The sequence below is a fragment of the Rhinolophus ferrumequinum genome, chromosome 6 (assembly GCF_004115265.2).
Source record: "Rhinolophus ferrumequinum isolate MPI-CBG mRhiFer1 chromosome 6, mRhiFer1_v1.p, whole genome shotgun sequence".
Taxonomy (NCBI): domain Eukaryota; kingdom Metazoa; phylum Chordata; class Mammalia; order Chiroptera; family Rhinolophidae; genus Rhinolophus; species Rhinolophus ferrumequinum.
The window spans coordinates 10,810,523-10,828,305 of record NC_046289.1 but is presented as its reverse complement, the minus strand read 5'-3'; the positions used below and the strand labels follow the sequence as shown (position 1 = coordinate 10,828,305).

At 37.6% G+C, this 17,783-nt stretch overlaps 1 protein-coding gene across 1 annotated transcript in view; it reads right to left on the bottom strand.

The window, feature by feature from the left end:
* Positions 1 to 215: 215 nt before the first annotated feature.
* CATSPERB (cation channel sperm associated auxiliary subunit beta) overlaps positions 216 to 17,783 on the bottom strand; it is a 71,251-nt gene continuing 53,683 nt past the window's right edge. The window contains exons 20-27 of the mRNA XM_033109035.1: positions 13,625 to 13,764; positions 10,662 to 10,859; positions 9,783 to 9,893; positions 5,964 to 6,074; positions 4,576 to 4,711; positions 2,785 to 2,885; positions 2,005 to 2,079; positions 216 to 419 (exon numbers count right to left, since the gene is read on the bottom strand). Coding sequence (XP_032964926.1) covers positions 216 to 419; positions 2,005 to 2,079; positions 2,785 to 2,885; positions 4,576 to 4,711; positions 5,964 to 6,074; positions 9,783 to 9,893; positions 10,662 to 10,859; positions 13,625 to 13,764 — 1,076 coding nt within the window. The remainder of the gene's footprint in view (positions 420 to 2,004; positions 2,080 to 2,784; positions 2,886 to 4,575; positions 4,712 to 5,963; positions 6,075 to 9,782; positions 9,894 to 10,661; positions 10,860 to 13,624; positions 13,765 to 17,783) is intronic.

Genomic DNA, 17,783 nt, shown 5'->3' with positions numbered 1-17,783 from the left:
GTAAGTGCTGACCTAAGACATTTTCTGCATATTTTAAAATTACAGAAGGGAAGGATAAACATATTGACAGATAGCAATTTGAGTTATAATGGTAATTCTGTAGTATCTTATCTAGTTTTTCTAATAACACTTAAATATAGTATCCTAAAAATTGTCTAATAAAACTAGCAAATAAAGAGAAACTTGTGATAATCATATGTTCACTATTCAGATGTTCATCTATTAGCCAGCTGACTAACGCTGACATTTGATAACTTCACTTTGCTTCTTCTCACCAACTTCCGGCACTTATCCCACGGGTGGATGTTACGTATTTGAAGCATAAATGTTAGAAAAATTAATCCCCCTAACATTATAGCAAATGCGATGGCAATAAGTGGGTGTCCTGGAAATGGCAGTGGCACTTCATCAACGTAAATCTGCAACAGGAAAAGCAAAGTCTTTAAGCTTTCTGAGTCTAGTAATTCCAAAACATTGAGCTTTACATGCTTCCCACCTCGTGCAGACACTATCAATCATTTAGTAAAATTCTGCCCAGACTTATACAACATTCAACATTCACAAAGCTTGGAAACAGTCTCTTGACAATTTGGAAAGTAACGCAGTAGACAGGGAAAAGAAGTCTATGTATTATCCTATGCCTTTAGCCTATGTCTTTCATGGCAGAGGTAGGCAGATAGGACACTTCGATGGCAAGAAAGCATTGCCATCGATCACTCCAGTTACTGTTAAAAAGTCTCTGGAAACTGTTGATTTTTTTTTGTTGTTTTAGCAGTTGATCAGACTGATTGGATTGAGATCACAAGTTATGCTTCATTCTCTGTGGGTGGTGGCTCTACTGTCAGCTGAGTGTTCAAAGCCTCTGCAACGCTATTGTGTCTTCCTGGTTCCTGTGCCACTCGTGTTATTCTGGAACTTACGTGGTGTTTATAGTATAGTTTTATTTGTTGGCTATGCGTCTTTCAGTGTGTTCTGCTCATGTGCTGCTTGGTACTTGTGCTAGTTCATATACAGAATTAGGAATCTCCTTCGCCCGTTCTCTTCTCTTAGGGGTATTCCCCACACTCTCTACTCCCAGACGCACTTTTTCCTAATCCTCTGGAAAGAAAGCTGAGAGTCCAGGAGAATTTTAGCTCCCTGTATTATCGTGCGAGTCCCTGAAACTGAGGCTGCCTTTGGGACCAAGAGGTGAGAAAAGAGAGAAAAATAATGGGAATTTTGTCTCACGCTCTTCATATGACAGGTGCCTCTTTTCCTGATTCCTCTATCTAGTGAGAGGGATTTTCTCTCATGGTCTTAGGTGTCTGCACTGCTGCCAGGGCTGCCCAGTCTTGTAGTTGTGCAGACCCATTACCGGACCGGCCTTGGGACAGCGCCAGGATAGAAAAAACGAAAAGAAGGGTGGGATTGATTTCGTTTTTGATAATGCGGTACCGGTAGTTGACAATGAATGAGTCAGCAATCAATTTAATCAACTCCTTATTCCTTTCCACCCTTCACAGGCAGCAGATGTCATTATGGCAATAAGCAAAAATGTGTCATTGCATATCATGGGGTGATTCGAGGAGACTGATTTTGGTTCCAAATTCTTTTGCATCTTGATAGCTTTGGGAGTATTTAAGACTCTACTATTATAATGCAAATAACCAAAGGGAGGCTAACACTGGAAACTAAAATGTGACATATGTGTCTCTGTGGGAAGGTCAGGGTGAGGGGAAGGGCATCAAAAGTCAGAAAACCAAGCTAAATGTGGGAGGTGGAAAGGGAACAACAACAAATATAGGCACTTAGTAGAATTTCCCCAGCATGGATCAGCCCTGCCACCTGTCACGTGCTCTAACTGCATCATTACTGATGTCACCACTATTCTCCAGGATCCTGTCTCCAAGCCTTGTCCATCACACCAATTCTGCCATTTTTTAATCTTCAGTGTCTCCTGGACTGACACTGGTCATGTTATATCCCCAGCCATCACCCCATTTGATACCTGTGTAGGCACTGTACCTGAAATTCTTCAACTAAGTTACAAAAAGTGACCCCCGGGACAACGGACACTCTGAAGTGAAAAAGCTCAGAGCCCTGTGGAAAAAACATACCCGGTCATTAGCGGTGTCAACATGTGTGTTCCCTTAAGTAAAAATATGGTCACTTTCCCTAGAGATGTTGCATGAAAAAATTCCAATCCCCTGAAGGCTCTTGGGTATATACTTTAGTTTTCAAAATAAAAATGGAGGGAGAAGGACAAAAATTGGAAACAGAATGATTCGATAGCTGACACTGCACTTGATATTTAGAATGAAGAGACAGCAATATAAAACCTACCATGACCTTCATGCATACGTTGGGCAATCCTCCTGTTCATGATTCTGATATGTCCCCTGACTTTGATTGGCTTTCTCAACAATTACCTAGGTTATATCCACCTCACATGTTCTTAAGGACAGCCGGAACCGGAAGACGTGTCGGTGTATATCCAGGTGAAGAATACTGAGCCTATTTCCCCCTCACTTTTAGAAACACCCTTTCTGCTTTACCTTAGTAGGTGATGTAGTCATGATGCCTATCAGCTCAAAACACAGTAAGTCAATGTTCAACTTTCAGATACCTTTGGAACTAGTGACATCGAGGGAAATGGAGGAAACATAAACACTCTCCGTATACTTTAAAGATGCTGTTTCCACCATTCATGGATACCTATACTTTAAAATTAAAACTAATCTTAGTTTAGACATATATATTTGATCTAAACTCGAAACAGGAAAAACAAAAATGCTGCCAACTTACCCTTATACTTAAGTTGAGGCCCGAAGGATTGTACACTGGAGCATGAAGAATAGATTCTAGGTAATCTTTCAATTTTTTTACATTTTCTGGTACAGTGTGTGCTAAAAGTACATAAGTATATTTTAAGCACATGTCTGCTATTTTCTCATTTTGCACACAACATGTTACATACATTAAGGTACAGGGAAAGATTCCATTCCATAACATAACCGAGTTATCCCATGCTTTTAGTTCTGCTAGACTTTGTGGAAGATATATTTAGGGGTGATTAAGCCTTGTATCTCTCATTGCATCTGCTCAGAGGTGTCAAGAAGGAAAGCATCTTAATTCAGGCTGACCTTTCCTTGCAGCTCCATGCTCATGACCAGTTCTGACCTGCACATACTTTGTGTCTTTGGCAATAAGATAATTTCAGGACCACCTTAGTGGTTGGTAAGTGATTTTAAATAAGGTGGCAGAAAAGTTTCACAATAGGATCACTAAAATCTTTTCCCCAAAAAAGTGATCAGTTACTCCTGCCTTTCCTATAATTCTTTCTAAAACCAGGTATGTTGTGTTGGATTTAGAAATTGCAGTGGTGTAATGGAATATGGGATGCAAAAGGGGAAAAAAAACCCAAATCTCTGATTGCAGCATTTGCCATTTCCCATGGTGTAAATATTCTCACCATGGCTAATTTCAAGCTATCCACGTTTTAACAACTAGTGTGCAAAATGCTTGAATATTTAACAATCAGTGCTCAAAAGTTAGTAACAACAGCCTCCAGCACACCACAGAAAATCGGGATGTTAGTTAAAGCAAAATGTTTAGTAGTGTTCTTTACTGCATTTTTCATTCCAAAAATGCCTGTGTTTGGCATAGTAAGACTCACTGAATATCAAATATCTGCATATTTGATAACATTAATGATTGATCAAAATTTTGTTTAATTCTATCGATCTGTCTATTACCTTGACGTATTCATACAAAAACAAACACAAAACGTATAATAAAAGATTATATTAGGTTGGTGCAAAAGTAATTGCCGTTTTTGCAATTATTTTAACCTTTTAAACCGCAATTACTTTTGCACCAACCTAACATAAATGAGGTAGGGTAAATTTCACTTTTCTTATTTAAAAATATTTCTGCATCTTTTCAATTATCTTACCGTAAAATCTTTAAGAAATTTACTCATATAATTAGAAGACAGATACCCTGTTTCCCCGAAAATAAGACCTAGCTGGACAATCATCTCTAATGCGTCTTTTGGAGCAAAAATTAATATGAGACCCAGTATTATATTACATTACATTACATTACATTATATAAGACCGGGTCTTATATTATAGTAAAATAAGACCGGGTCTTATATTAATTTTTGCTCCAAAAGACACACTAGAGCTGATTGTCTGGCTAGGTCTTATTTTCGGGGAAACTCAGTACTATAAAAGGCAGTATCTTTTATAACCTCCTCTGCAACACTGCATAACTGGTGAAAGGAGACGCTAGACTAACATGTAGCACAAATTCAATCGTTTTTGCTGCATCTACAAAATGACTTCCAAATGTTTTACAGCTCAAATTCTTCAAAAATGCTTTTATGCCATAAAATCCAGGTCACTGGAAGTGATGAAATAAGAGGGAGACAATAGAAGCAGAATGAACAGCAATGTGCCAACTGATTCAAATTCTTTTCCAAAGAACCCCTGGCTACATATCTCTGATGCAAACAGTTCTGTAAACCACTTATCTAAGTAATAACAACATTGTTTATAAGATAAAATAATTATAGAAGAAAGCAAATCCTACTTAGTTCCCAGTTTTCCCTCCTATTCACTTCCATTACAGTAACCAGATACGGAGTTTCCACTGGCATATGTCCATCCTCACTGTGAATTTCCAAAGAAATTGGGTATTGTGTAACCGGAAACTTAAAACGAGGAACCTAAAATGCAAATTCCAAGAATGAATGTAACTTTGGAACATCAGTATTCATTTGATTTCCTGGTAAAGAATGAATAGATATATTCCCAAGAATTTGGCTCTTCTAAATGAAATGGGCTTCTTGAGCTTTCTGCCTTCTCAGGGCATGAAAAAAAAATACGTCTTACAGAAAAATCAATGTGAACTCCAAAAGTAATATACAAATGTTGTGGTAACAAGACTCGTAACTTCCCATGGGCCTTTTCCACAGGCCTTTTACTATGAGGCTGTGCAGACTTTGTTGGCTATTCCCTAAGGCACGGCATGGACTGTATCTTGTCTCTCCCTACCACCTTTCTCCCCGCCAGTCATGATCTTGCAGCCGCGCTCTTTAAACTCAGGCTCTGGAGTCAGAGTTCACATCTAGCTCCATCACATATTATGATGTGATCTTTGGCAAATTACCTGGCTTCTCTGTGTCTCAAACAAAATGAGACAAGTCATTGAGAAGGCGTAGAGCAGTGTTTAGCAGGTAGTAAATGCTCAGGAAATATTACTGTAATTCAGCAAGGGTGGAGTTGCAGAGGTATATAATAACAACCTCATAGTTCATTGAATATGACTCTGTGCCCCACATTGATTAATATAATGCTATCTATAGTCTTACAAGGCCTTTGAAATAGAGTTACTTGAAAGTTATACCAAGTACACACTCAGCTTGACTAATGCAAATACCAATATTAACTTGATATACCTTTGAATGCATCGAGACTAACAGAATGAAATATTTGACACAGGACCCATTGTCTTTACCAACATGTTACACTGTCTTCTATTTTGTCACTACTACCAGACTGAGCTCCTGATTATAAGGATTTCACCTTCTGTTATGCCAGGACCCACTATATATTAGATACTAAACTTTTTTTAATGAATCAATATTCACCATAATTTAGTGGAGTGTTTGCCAAGTTACAAATTGTTTAACTATAGATGTGTGTGTGTGTGTGTGTGTGTGTGTGTGTGTGTATCTTTATAAGAACCTGTGAAATGTTCAGAGCAGTGCAAGTATTATTCTGTTTTACATATGATGTTAATTAACTTGTCTGGGGACATTTAAATCCAGATCTCTTCAGCTCTGTGTCGTATTTAGTTCTATGTCATAATAAAATATTATTTCTATGTTTTAGTTTTCGTGTTTAACCAAAATGCACATTTCATCATCTTATTAACATGAAAGTATTCTGTCTTCTGGTAATTAAAAATGATCTTACCTTTTCTCTGCAATCCGAGAAAGCAACAGCATGTGAAAACTTCTGATCATTTGTGCAATTACATTCCTCCCGAGTAGACTTATTAGCACACTGTTTGAATTTACCAGATTTCTGCAAATAGAATTAATATCGGTTGACTTGGGCTCTTTTTGTTTGGTTGGATTTCTGAAAAGTGAGTAAATCTTAAGTAAATATTTGTTCCCTGAATGAATAAAATCCTCAAGAAAGGGGGAAAAAATCCATTAATAACAAATGTATATTATTTCTGAATTTTGTCTCCTCGCTTGGCAATTTGAACGCAAGTATCACTCAGCTGCTTGCCAGTTTATGTCAGGGCGGTTGATAGTTAAGATGTATGGACCTAGAAAGCCTGTGTCATTCTGAATGCTGCGTCTCAGGACTGCCAAACTCCCTGCTCTTGGCCCCTCCCATCGTGGGCATGAAAACAGGCCTAAGAGAAGAGGACTTGATATTATGGTTTGCAGACGCTGTGGAACACTCTCCATACCTACTATTTCATACTTGTCTTTCCTCATAGCATTCACTAATGCTATTTAAACTCTACTATAACTGCCCATTTGTCATTCGATTTTTACTTGATCACTCTTGCTAGAGATCGGTTTACTTAGTTCATTTTTTTCAAAGAACTGGCTTTGGATTTTGATAATCAACTCTATTTTTTAAAATATTATCTTTCTTTCTATTTTTATTATTATTGTTTTTTTAGGATTACCATTCCCCTTCCCTCCCAGCTACTTTTTTTCTTTTGCTTATTGAGACAAAATTCATCATTTTAACCATTTTCAAGTGTACAATGCAGTGGGTTTTAGTATGTTCACAATAGTACTCAGTCATCACCACTAGCTAACTCCAGAACGTTTTCATCACGCCAAAAACAAACCCTGGGTACATTAATACTCCCTTTTACCCCGTCTCCCAGCCCATGTCAATTCATTCTGCTTTCCATCTCTACGAATTTTCCTATTCTGGGCATTTCGTATAAATGGAAATATACACTATGTGGTCTTCTATGACTGCTTTCTTTCACTTAGCATATTGTTTTTGAGGTTCATCCATGTCGTAGCATGAATCAATACTTCATTCTTTTTATGGCTAAATAATATTCCATTGTATTGACATAGCATATTCTGTTTATCCATTCATCAGTTAACAAATATTTGATTGTTTCCCCTTTTGGGCTATTATGAATAATATTGCTAAGAAGGTTTTGTTTGAACATACATTTTCAATTGTTTTGGATACATATCGAGGGGTGGGTCATATAGTCATTCCACATGTTTACATTTTTGAAGAACTGCCACACTGTTTTCCACAACAGCTGCACCATTTCACGTTCCCATCAGCAGTGTATGAGGGTCCCGACTTCTCCACATCCTCATCAGCACTTGTCATTTTCCATTAAAAAAGGTATTATAACTATCTTAATGGGTAAGAAGTGGTACCTCATGGTGGTTTGCTTTGCACTTCCCTAATCATTAATAATATTGAGCAAAGTCACTGAGCCCTTCCCCATCTCTGTCCTTTCTGCATGATATTTCCTCAGCATTTGTCTCCCTTTTCCCCTTGTGTAGACTCTTCCTCCCTCTTCCTTTGTTTGGTTATCCTCTACTCATCTTTCAGACTAAGTTAGTTAGGCATCCCTGATCCAAGTCATATTGTGTGTTTTATGTCTGTCGCTATTATTTGTCTACCTCTTAAACTTCAGGGTAAATAAGGGTCAACTGGGAGATCTCTTAAAATGCAGATTTCAGGATTACACCCGTAGTTTCTGATTCAGGAGCTATGAGGCGACAATGAGAAAGCTGCGTTGTAGAAATATTCCCAGATAATTCTGGTTCAGGTTATGGAGCACCAAGCTATTCAGAAACGCTGCCCTGGATGGCACCATTTAGACTGCATAAGTTTTGGTTTAATGCCTGCTCTCCCCCAATAGAGTAAAGATCAAAGAAGGTAACATGTTTATCTTGTTCATTGCTGCGTCCTCAGAGGATGTCTGTAGGACAACAGCACCTGACAACACTGGAAATGCTGAAATTAGCATTTGTTGAATTTTAAAAGGTGCATTAAAATCTCTTATTTACTTAGGTGTAAATTAGATACATTTCCTATTCAGCTCCAAAGAAAATCCTGAAAAAAACCCAAAAAACTAAGGATTTTCATACAAATATAGAAAAGCCCTATTTCAATAGAAGAGGCTTGGTTCTAGTGACACAACAGGGTTTATCTTTGGGACACACTGAAGCTAAAGAAGAGTTCAGTATTCTAATTCTAGTTGCTCGAAGGAGCAGAGCTTCTTACCCTGAAATCCAAGATTCAACAAGAAGTCAACCTTCTCGTGTGTGTGTGTGTGTGTGTGTGTGTGTGTAACAATCTGAGTGTAAATATGTATTATTACTTTGTTCAACAATTGTTTAGGTCCTCCATATATCTGACACTGTTCTGTGTACCAAAGATACAATGGAGAACAAAATAGATTTACAAAAGAAGAAACAAAACCCTGCCTTATGCAGCTTACCTTTTTATGAAATACAATAAATAAAATAAATGAGTAAAATGTGTAAAATTGTATTAAGTATGATGAGGAAAAATAAGGCAGGGAAGGGGGATAGGGAGTGGGTAACAGCGGAGATGAGAATTACTGTTCTAAATAGAGTAGTTAAGAAAGGCCCCCCAATGACGGGGACATTTAATCAAAAATCGAAAGACAGTGACAGAGTGCACCATGTGACAAATGGCAGAAGAGCACCCCAGACAGGAAGTTTTTTGAAACCACAAATGCCCTGAGGTGGAAACATTTCTGGAATATTTGAAGAATATGCTGTCACTGTTGACAAGGTGGCCAATGTGGCTAGAACAACTTGACCTGGGGGAAACTAGGTCAGATGCCATGCCAAGGCCAAATCACTGAGGGCCTTATAACCCATTGTAAGAGTTTGGCTTTTACTCTGAGTGAGATGGGAAGGCAATGGAGAGCCTTAAACAAAAGAAACAATTTTATGTCATTGTGTGTGTGCATGCTAATGAATGGAAAAGAAAGTCTTTCTGTACAGGTATATAGGCAGGTAGGTGTTGTTATCTGGAGAGAGATTCCACAGGCATCTATGAGGTTTCCTTGAGAAGCTACCTCATGATGTACTTTTCTGCTGAAGCTTATGGTGACAGTCTGTTCTCTCTACCTTGCTCACTCCACGCTCCAGAGAGGCAGAGCTCTGCTGGGGTTGAGTTATTTTCTAGGCAGAACCTTGGCAGGAATTTAAACATGCCGATTTTGGAACAAGTACCCTTCTTTTCTTTTGGGCACCATTCTTTTCACAGAGTTGGAGATGTGAGATGGGCCTGGGGTCCATTTTCATTTGACAAAAGATGCTTTGACCCTATCTATCCCCTTTGAAATCCAAATGGGAGCCAGAGAGAGGTCAGGGGGAAAAGTCAATTTAGACATCTTCATCCCAAAACCATATTCAGGAGTAACAGTAAGAGGAGAGAGGACTACAGTACTAGCAGGAAGAACGGGTAACAGTAGTAGTAATCTTCCTCAGTATCATCACCATCATCACCTTTATCACCATCATCACCTCATCACCATCATCACCTTCATGACCATCATCACCATCATCACCTTTATCACCATCATCACCATCATCACCATCAACACCATCGCTGAAATATCGGGCAGATGGAGCAAGGTACTGAATGTACCTTCTCATTTAATCCCCCCGGCTACATCCATCTGTAATTGTACTGAATGATTTCTTGAATTCAAATAAACACTAGTTTATTTGTAGAAAAATGATTTACCTTTGACTTGTGAAATAGATTTCTTGGTATAGGTTTGCTGGGATCTGCATGATAGAAATTATCTGTAAGTGGAATGGCGATTCCCATATTAGATGGAGGCCTGTAGTTTATCTGCAAGTGATTAAGCAAAGAAAATGTATAATTCATTATTATTTATTATATCTTTAATTTAAATATCTTGATTTTCCAGAAAAACATTAAAATCAAATATTTTGTTTTTAGTTCCAGGTATTAAAATAAAGTTCTATTCATCCTACGCTCCCTACTCAGTATTTTCTGGAATTTCAACAACCTCATCCCATGGTAATACAACTTGGACTTTGTAAATAAGTGAAAAAATTTTTAGTACCTAAAATAGTGTCAGAAAGTCAATGAAATAAAGTTTCAACACTTTATAAAGAGTCCTAGTGATGTATTTAGTAAATAATTTTTCAAGTTTGGTAATTGCCTTTTTTGTCACAAGGAAAATTATAAGTTAGCGGAGTAACAATTTATGTCTTAAAAAAGATCCTCATAAGGCAAAAATTAAAATTGTTACTATATTGAAATGGGGCCAGTAAGATAAATTAACTCAGGACAGGACAACACAAGGCCAAATAGCTTCATATATGGCAAAAGCCCAAGATTATGCCGCCAAAATATAGCATAAATGATATTAATAATTATGAGACCAAGTTCCCAAGAGAAATCATTATTTCAGAAAGTTTTACATTTTAGAACTAAATCATCATCATAGCCTCGAAATGATATGAGGACTGAAAAGTAACTAGAATGTTTCGAGCACATCATGGAAGAAATGTTAAGACTGAATGGCCAGCCAATCACACAAAAGTAATATATTGCTGGTATCCTTAAAACAATCTGCTGAGGTTTTTTTACCGGCAAAGTTTTGATCATATTAAAACCCTGACTGTCTTTGTGGACTCCACTGATCCAGTCTTCCAGTGGGATGTATTGACTAGGAATGTGATGTATAGATTTGAGATAACTACAGCTACTTTTCACTCTTGGCACGAATGTTGTCACAAAGCAGTCCAGTGATGCTCCCCAGACAATAAATGCGAGTGAAGTTGAACCCTGAAAATAGCCAAATAAAATGAAGATTATTTAGAGTAACTGCTATAGGATGCACTGTATCCACTCAAAATTCATATGTTGATGTCTTAACCCCTAGGATCTCAGAATGTGACTGTATTGGGAGGTAGGACCTGTAGCAAGGTTACTGAGTTAAAATGAGGTCACAAGGGTGGGCCCTAATTTAATATGTCGTGTGCCCTTATAACAAGAGGAAATCTGAACATAGACTCACACAGAGAGGGGACAATGTGAAGACACAGGGAATAGAGGGCCATCTGAAAACTGAAGAAAGAGGCGTCAGAAGAAGTCAACCCTGCTGACACCTTCATCTGGGACTTCTAGCCTCGAGGACTATGGCAAAATAAATTTCTGTTACTTAAGCCACTCAGTCTGTGGCGTTTTGTTATGACGGCCATGGTAAACTAATGACAGAAAAAAGAAAAGAAATGGAAAAAGAGCGATGATAGAAAATAGAGATAGAGTGATAAGTTTGACATGAAGATCTATTTGAGAATAACTTGTTACAGAAAAGACATTCTTTTCCAGGAAGAAAAACATTTCAATCTCGTTGGATGTGGGCAACACGTGGAAACGAGCGAGAGTCAAGAAGGCCTTACTAAATAAACACCATCGTTACATCCAACTCACATCCGTGAGGCTTCTCCCAGTCACTGAGGGACATTTGCTTTGATGATATGAATAAAATAATGCCTATCGGTATACATTTTGAAAGGAAATTATTCACTTAGCAATTACTGTATCTCACCAAGATGTGTTCTTCGTAGGAATTTGTGCATAATAAATGTATTTGAATCTTGAACAATATTAAACATTCAACAAAATCTGATAAATTCTGTTTGACATTGAATTTTAAAAATGAAGAAATACTAATGACTATAATGGTGTAGTAGACTCTGGTAGTGGTAGTTTTACCCCTATCCCCATGTTCTGTAGCCACTAAAAATGGTATGCTTTTCATGAATTTTAGCCAAAACACATTGAACCAGAATCCAACCAGGGTTATATTATTAAAGTAAATTTGGGGACGAGGTTGGGGGTGGGAGGCACAATTATGTAAAAGACAAGGAAGCAAACAGAAAAAGTCAGAATGCTGGATATTCTATAACACAACTGACCCAATTTCTACAATTCAATGGCAGGGGAAGAAAATGGAGTAGGACCTTTCAATTAAAAGAGACTTAAAAGATAAAAATGAAAATCCACATACTGTGTGAATCTTGTTTGGATCCCAATTGAAAACAACCAACTATAAATTTTTTGAGAAAATTGAAGAAATTTGATTGTAGACTAATTTTTATTGAATTTATAGGTTTTAAACCAAAAATTTAGTTTAAAAGTTTTAGGAATGATAATGGTATTGTGGTTATGTGAGAGATGATACACCTGTTTTTAGAGATGTGTATGGAAGCATATAGGAATGAAACAACACAATGTCTGCTGTTCATTTAAAAATATGTCAGAATACATGGAAACAACCAAAATGCCCATCGGTAGATGACTGGATTAAGAAACTGTGGTACATTTATACAATGGAGTATTATGCAGCCATAAAGAAGAAAGAAATCTTACCATTTGCAACAACATGGATGGATCTAGAGAACATTATGTTAAGTGAAATAAGTCAGACAGAGAAAGATAAGTACCATATGATCTCACTTATTTGCGGATTCTAAAGAAAAGAATAAGTGAATGAACTAATCAGAAACAGTTTGGGAGACAATGAGGAAAAACTGAGGGTTGCTAGATGGGCGGGAGGGGTGGGGGGGTGGGGGGGAGGGTGAGGGGATTGGAGGGCAGTCGGTGACCACAGGATGGCCACGGGGTTTGAAAATTAATCTGGGGAACGTAATTTGGTGGTTACCAGAGCGTAAGGGGGTTAGGGGGTGGGGGATGAGGGTGAGGGGGATCAAATGTATGGTGATGGAAGGGGAGCTGACTCTGGGTGGTGAACACACAGTGTGATTTATGGATGATGTGATACAGAATTGCACACCTGAAATCTATGTAATTTTACTAACAATTGTCACCCCAATAAATTAAAAATAAATTAATAAAAAAAATAAAAAAAAAATAAAAATATGTCAGAATATAAACAAAATTAAATAGGGATGATAAAACAAAAGTAGCAAAATCTTGACTATTGTTTAATTTGAATTTACATAGAGAGCTAGATGGAAATTCTACTTTTCTCTATATCTTAAAGTTTTTATGATAAAAAATTTTAGAATATGTAGAAAAGTATTTATTGAGTCAAAGGGATTAAAACGTGTAGTTAAGTGAAAGGAGGACATTTTTTATAGTGTATATACAATGCCCTCCCAGTTTTAGGGAAAAAAAAAGAAGAAAATACTGTATGTTTATAGTGAACGAGCATTTCCTATGTGCCAGGCAATGTTTTAGACACCCTACTTGAATTATCACATTTAATTCTCAGAACAACGTTATGAAGTAGGTGTTATTATTGTCTTCTCCATTTTATAGATGAGGAAACTTAGCCTCAGTAAATAACTTCGCCAAGTTCACACAGACAGTACCAGAAATGAGATCTAACTCAAATAGTCCTTTCCAGAGCTCACCCTTTTAACCTCTATTCCGTTCTGTCACACCGCCTTTCTGGAATACCTAAAAGTACTCAGTCATCCTTCATAGGTAAGATGATGTGTAATTTTTCCTCTTTTTCTCAGCTTACATTCTAAATTTTCTATAATTCATACATTTTTTTTTGTAATTAAAGAAAATCTTACTTGTTGTAAAGTTTTGCTAGCTATGGAAATTTCCATTAGATAACTACCAGCATCATCAAAAGAGCCTTCAGCTTCAAATTCCATCAGAGTTGGGTTTCCAACAATGACTTTCAGTAATGGTATTTCAAGTGTTCGAACACCTACAGAAACAAGGCCAACAGTTAATATTAAATCATGAAAAATTTAAACAATTTAATAATAATGGACTAATCAGGATTCCAGAATACCTACAGAACCTTTTATGAAGGTTGCAAAATGGCTGCAAAAGTATAGTTAGGAATTTATATAGCGTTAACTTTAATAGTTCTTAGAAAAAGTTAACGTCGCAAATATTTTCTCCTATTTTCTCACAGAAATATTGCTGCCCACCATCCCTCATCCCTCAGCAAGGTTCTCAAACGGTCAGTTGGTTAGGTCACACTGAGGTAGATAACTCGGTAGAGAAACTGAAGAGTGCATGCTCAATTTAAAGGGTGGTCAGGCCATTGTTACCACGAGAAAACTCCTAGGCAGTTAACACAATGTCACCAGGACAATTTCTGCCTGCATGTCACCAGTTTGCAGTCTCTCAATACTGAGAAATTAATGGAAAAAGAGATTTGAAAGACCATGTAGTCTAAGTGCCATCTTTACTAATCAGTAAATCAGGGATGAGAAATAGTAAATGATTTGCCTGAGTCTCACCTGCCACAGTTGCCGTTAAACCAGTGATCGGGCCAGTGCTTCCTAAGCTATAACTGCGGATTTTTAAAAAATGCAGATTCTGAGTTAGCAGGTCTGAGGTGGGGGCTGAGATTCCATATTCTCTCCCCTCCTAGCTTTATTGTGGTATAATTGACGAATAAAATTGTATATATTTAAAGGGTATAATGTGACGATTTGATATACATATACAATGTGCAATGATTTCCACAATTAGGTTAATTAACACATCCACCACCTCACATAGTTACCTATGTGTGTGTGTGTGTGTGTGTGTGTGTGTGTGTGTGTGTGTGTGATGAGAATGCTTAAGATTTACTCTCTTAGCAAATTTCAAGTATATAATACATATTATTAATGGTAGTCACCAAGCTGTATATCTCCAGAACTTATTCATTTTATAACTAGAAGTTTGTACCCAGACCAACATCTGCCCATTTCCCCCACCACCCCCAGCCCCTGGCAACCAGCATTCTACCCTCTATTTCTATGAGTTAGACTTTCTTTTAGATCCCACAGAAGTGACATCATGCAGTGTTTGCTTTCTCTGTCTGCTTATTTCACTTAGCATAATGTCCTCCAGGTTCAGCCATGTTGCTGTAAGTGGCAGGATTTCCTTGTTTTTTTGTGGCTGAATAATATTCCATTGTGTATCTATGCCACATTTTCTTTATCCATTCATCTATTGATGCACGCCTATGTTATTCCATCTGTTGGCCATTGGGAGGAATGCTGCAATGAACATGGGAGGGCAGGTATCTTTTCGAGATACTGATTTCGTTTTTTCAGATACATACCCAGAAGTGGGTTTACTGAATCATATGGTGGTTCTACGTTTAATTTGTGGAGGAACTTCCATACTTTCCATAGTGGCTGCACCAATTTACATTCCCACCAACAGTGCACAAGGGTTCCCTTTTCTCCACATCCTCACCAACGCTTATCTTTTTGGTAATAGCCATTCTAACAGCTGTGAGGTGATATCTCAGTGTGACTTTGATCTGCATTTCTCCAATGGCTAGAAATGTCGAACACCTTTTCAAGTACCTGTTGACCATTTGTGTATTCTTTGCAAAAAATCCTATTGAGATCCTTTGCCAATTAATTGGATTATTGGGGGTGGTTGTTATTGAGTTGTATGAGTTTCTTCTATATATTAACCCCTTATCAGATAGGTGGGTTGCAAATATTTTCTCCCATTCCATAGACTACCCATTCATTTTTTTGATTGGTGGGTTTTTATGTGTATTTTGCTGTGCAAAAGCTTTTTAGTATGATGTCATCTCACTTGTTTATTTTTGCTTTTGTTGCCTTTGCTTTGGGTACCATTTCCAAAAAAATCATCACCAAGACCGAGGTCAAGAACTTTTCCCCCATGCTTTCTTCTAGGAATTTTATGGTTTCAGGTCTTACCTTTAGTCTTTATCCATTTCGAGTTAATTTTTGTGAGTGTTATAAAATAGGGGTCTTATTTCATTCATGTGAATAATCTAATTTTCCCAACACCATTTATTAAAGAGACTATCCTTTCCGCATTGTATGTTCTTGGCTCCCTTGTCAAAGATTAGCTGACTGGATATGCATGGGTTTACTTCTGGGCTCTCTATTCTGTTCCATTGGTCTGCGTGTCTGTTTTTTATGCCCGTACCATAATGTTTTAATTAACATAACTTTGTAATATAGTTTGAAATCCGGGAGTGTGATGCCTCCAGCTTTTTTCTTTCTCAAGATTGCTTTGGATGTTCAGAGTCTTTATTGTGACACACCACATTGACAAAATGAAGAATAAAAAATCATTTATCATCCCAATAGATGCAGAAAAAGCGTCTGACAAAATTCAATTCCATTAACAATAAAAACTCTCAACAAATTAGGCATACAAGAAATGCACCTCAACACAATAAAGGCAATATATGACAAGCTCATAGCTAACATCATACTTGTATGTGATCCTACTCATGCTCGTATTCATCAGACCCAAAGCTTAAATCTTGTCTTCTAAGATCAGGAACAAGAGACGGATGGTCATTCTTGCCACTTCTATTCAACATAGTACTGGAAGTCTTACCCAGAGCAACTGGTCAAGAGAAAGAAATAAAGGTCATCCAAATCAGAAAGGAAGAAGTGAAAATGCCTATGTTTGCAGATGACAGGATCTTATATATAGGAAACCCTAAAGACTTCACCAAAAAAAAGAACTAATAGACAAGTTCAATAAAGTTCCACGATACAAAATCGAAATACCAAAATCAGTTGCATTTCTACACACTAACAATGAACTCTCTGAAAGAGAAAAATTAAGAAAAATATCCCATTTATAATAAAATCAAAAAGAATAAACTACCTACGAATAAATTTAACCAAAGAGGTGAAAGACCTGTATACTGAAAACTGTAAGATATCAGTGAAAGATGAAGAAGACACACTAAATGGAAAGATACCCAATGTGATATTGTGCTTTATAATAAGAAATACATAGTTGGTCTTCTGTCCCATTTCTGGCACAGAGCTCCTAAACCCTTGGAATTTCCTAAGTGAAGAGAGCAATAAAGCTGTCTTTTGTTATGTTAATAAGGTAACTTTTGCACCACACCTAAGGATGGGGCCCAGTTGCCAGGAGAACCAACCACCTAATCAGAAGGTTGGGGTAAACAGGTCCACCCCAACCCCACACTCAGGTTGGATCAGTTGCCAATGGTGAATGATTTCATCAGTTAGGTCTATGTAATGAGGCCTCCGTAAAACCCCAAAAGGACGAGGTTTGAAGAGTTTCCAGGTTGGTGAACACATGAAGGTGCCAGGAGAATAGCGTGTCTGTGCCACTCTGTGCTCTTCCCCCATACTTTGGCCTATGTATCTCTTCCATCTGGGTGTTCATCTGTAACTTTTATGACATGCTTTTATAATAAACTGGAAATCCAGTAAGTAAAATGTTTCTTTGAGTTCTGTGAGCTGCTCTAGCAAATGAACGGACCTGAGGAGGGGGTCATGGAAACCTGCAACCTGTAGCCAATCAGTCAGACGCACAGGAAACAATCTGGATTTACCACTGGAAACCCAAGTGGGGGTGGGGGTGGGGGCGGAGGCAGTTTTGTGGGACTGAACCGTTAACCTGTGGAATCTGATCCTATCTCTGGATAGATAGTGTCGGAACTGAGTGAAATTGTAGAATAGCCAGCTGGTGCCTGGAGCATTGTTTGCTGTGTGGAGAATTCCCACCTCATTGAAGTCAGGTCTAAAAACCCCTTTGTTGATTTATTGATGATAGCCATTCTGACTGGGGTGAGGTGGTATCTCATTGTGGTTTTTATTTGCATTTCTCTGATGGTTAGTGAGGTTGAGCATTTCTTCATATGTCTGTTTGCCATCTGTATATCCTTTTTAGAAAAATGTCTCTTCAAGTCCTCTGCCCATTTTTTAATTGGATCGTTTGTTTTTTTGGAGTTGAGTTGAGTGA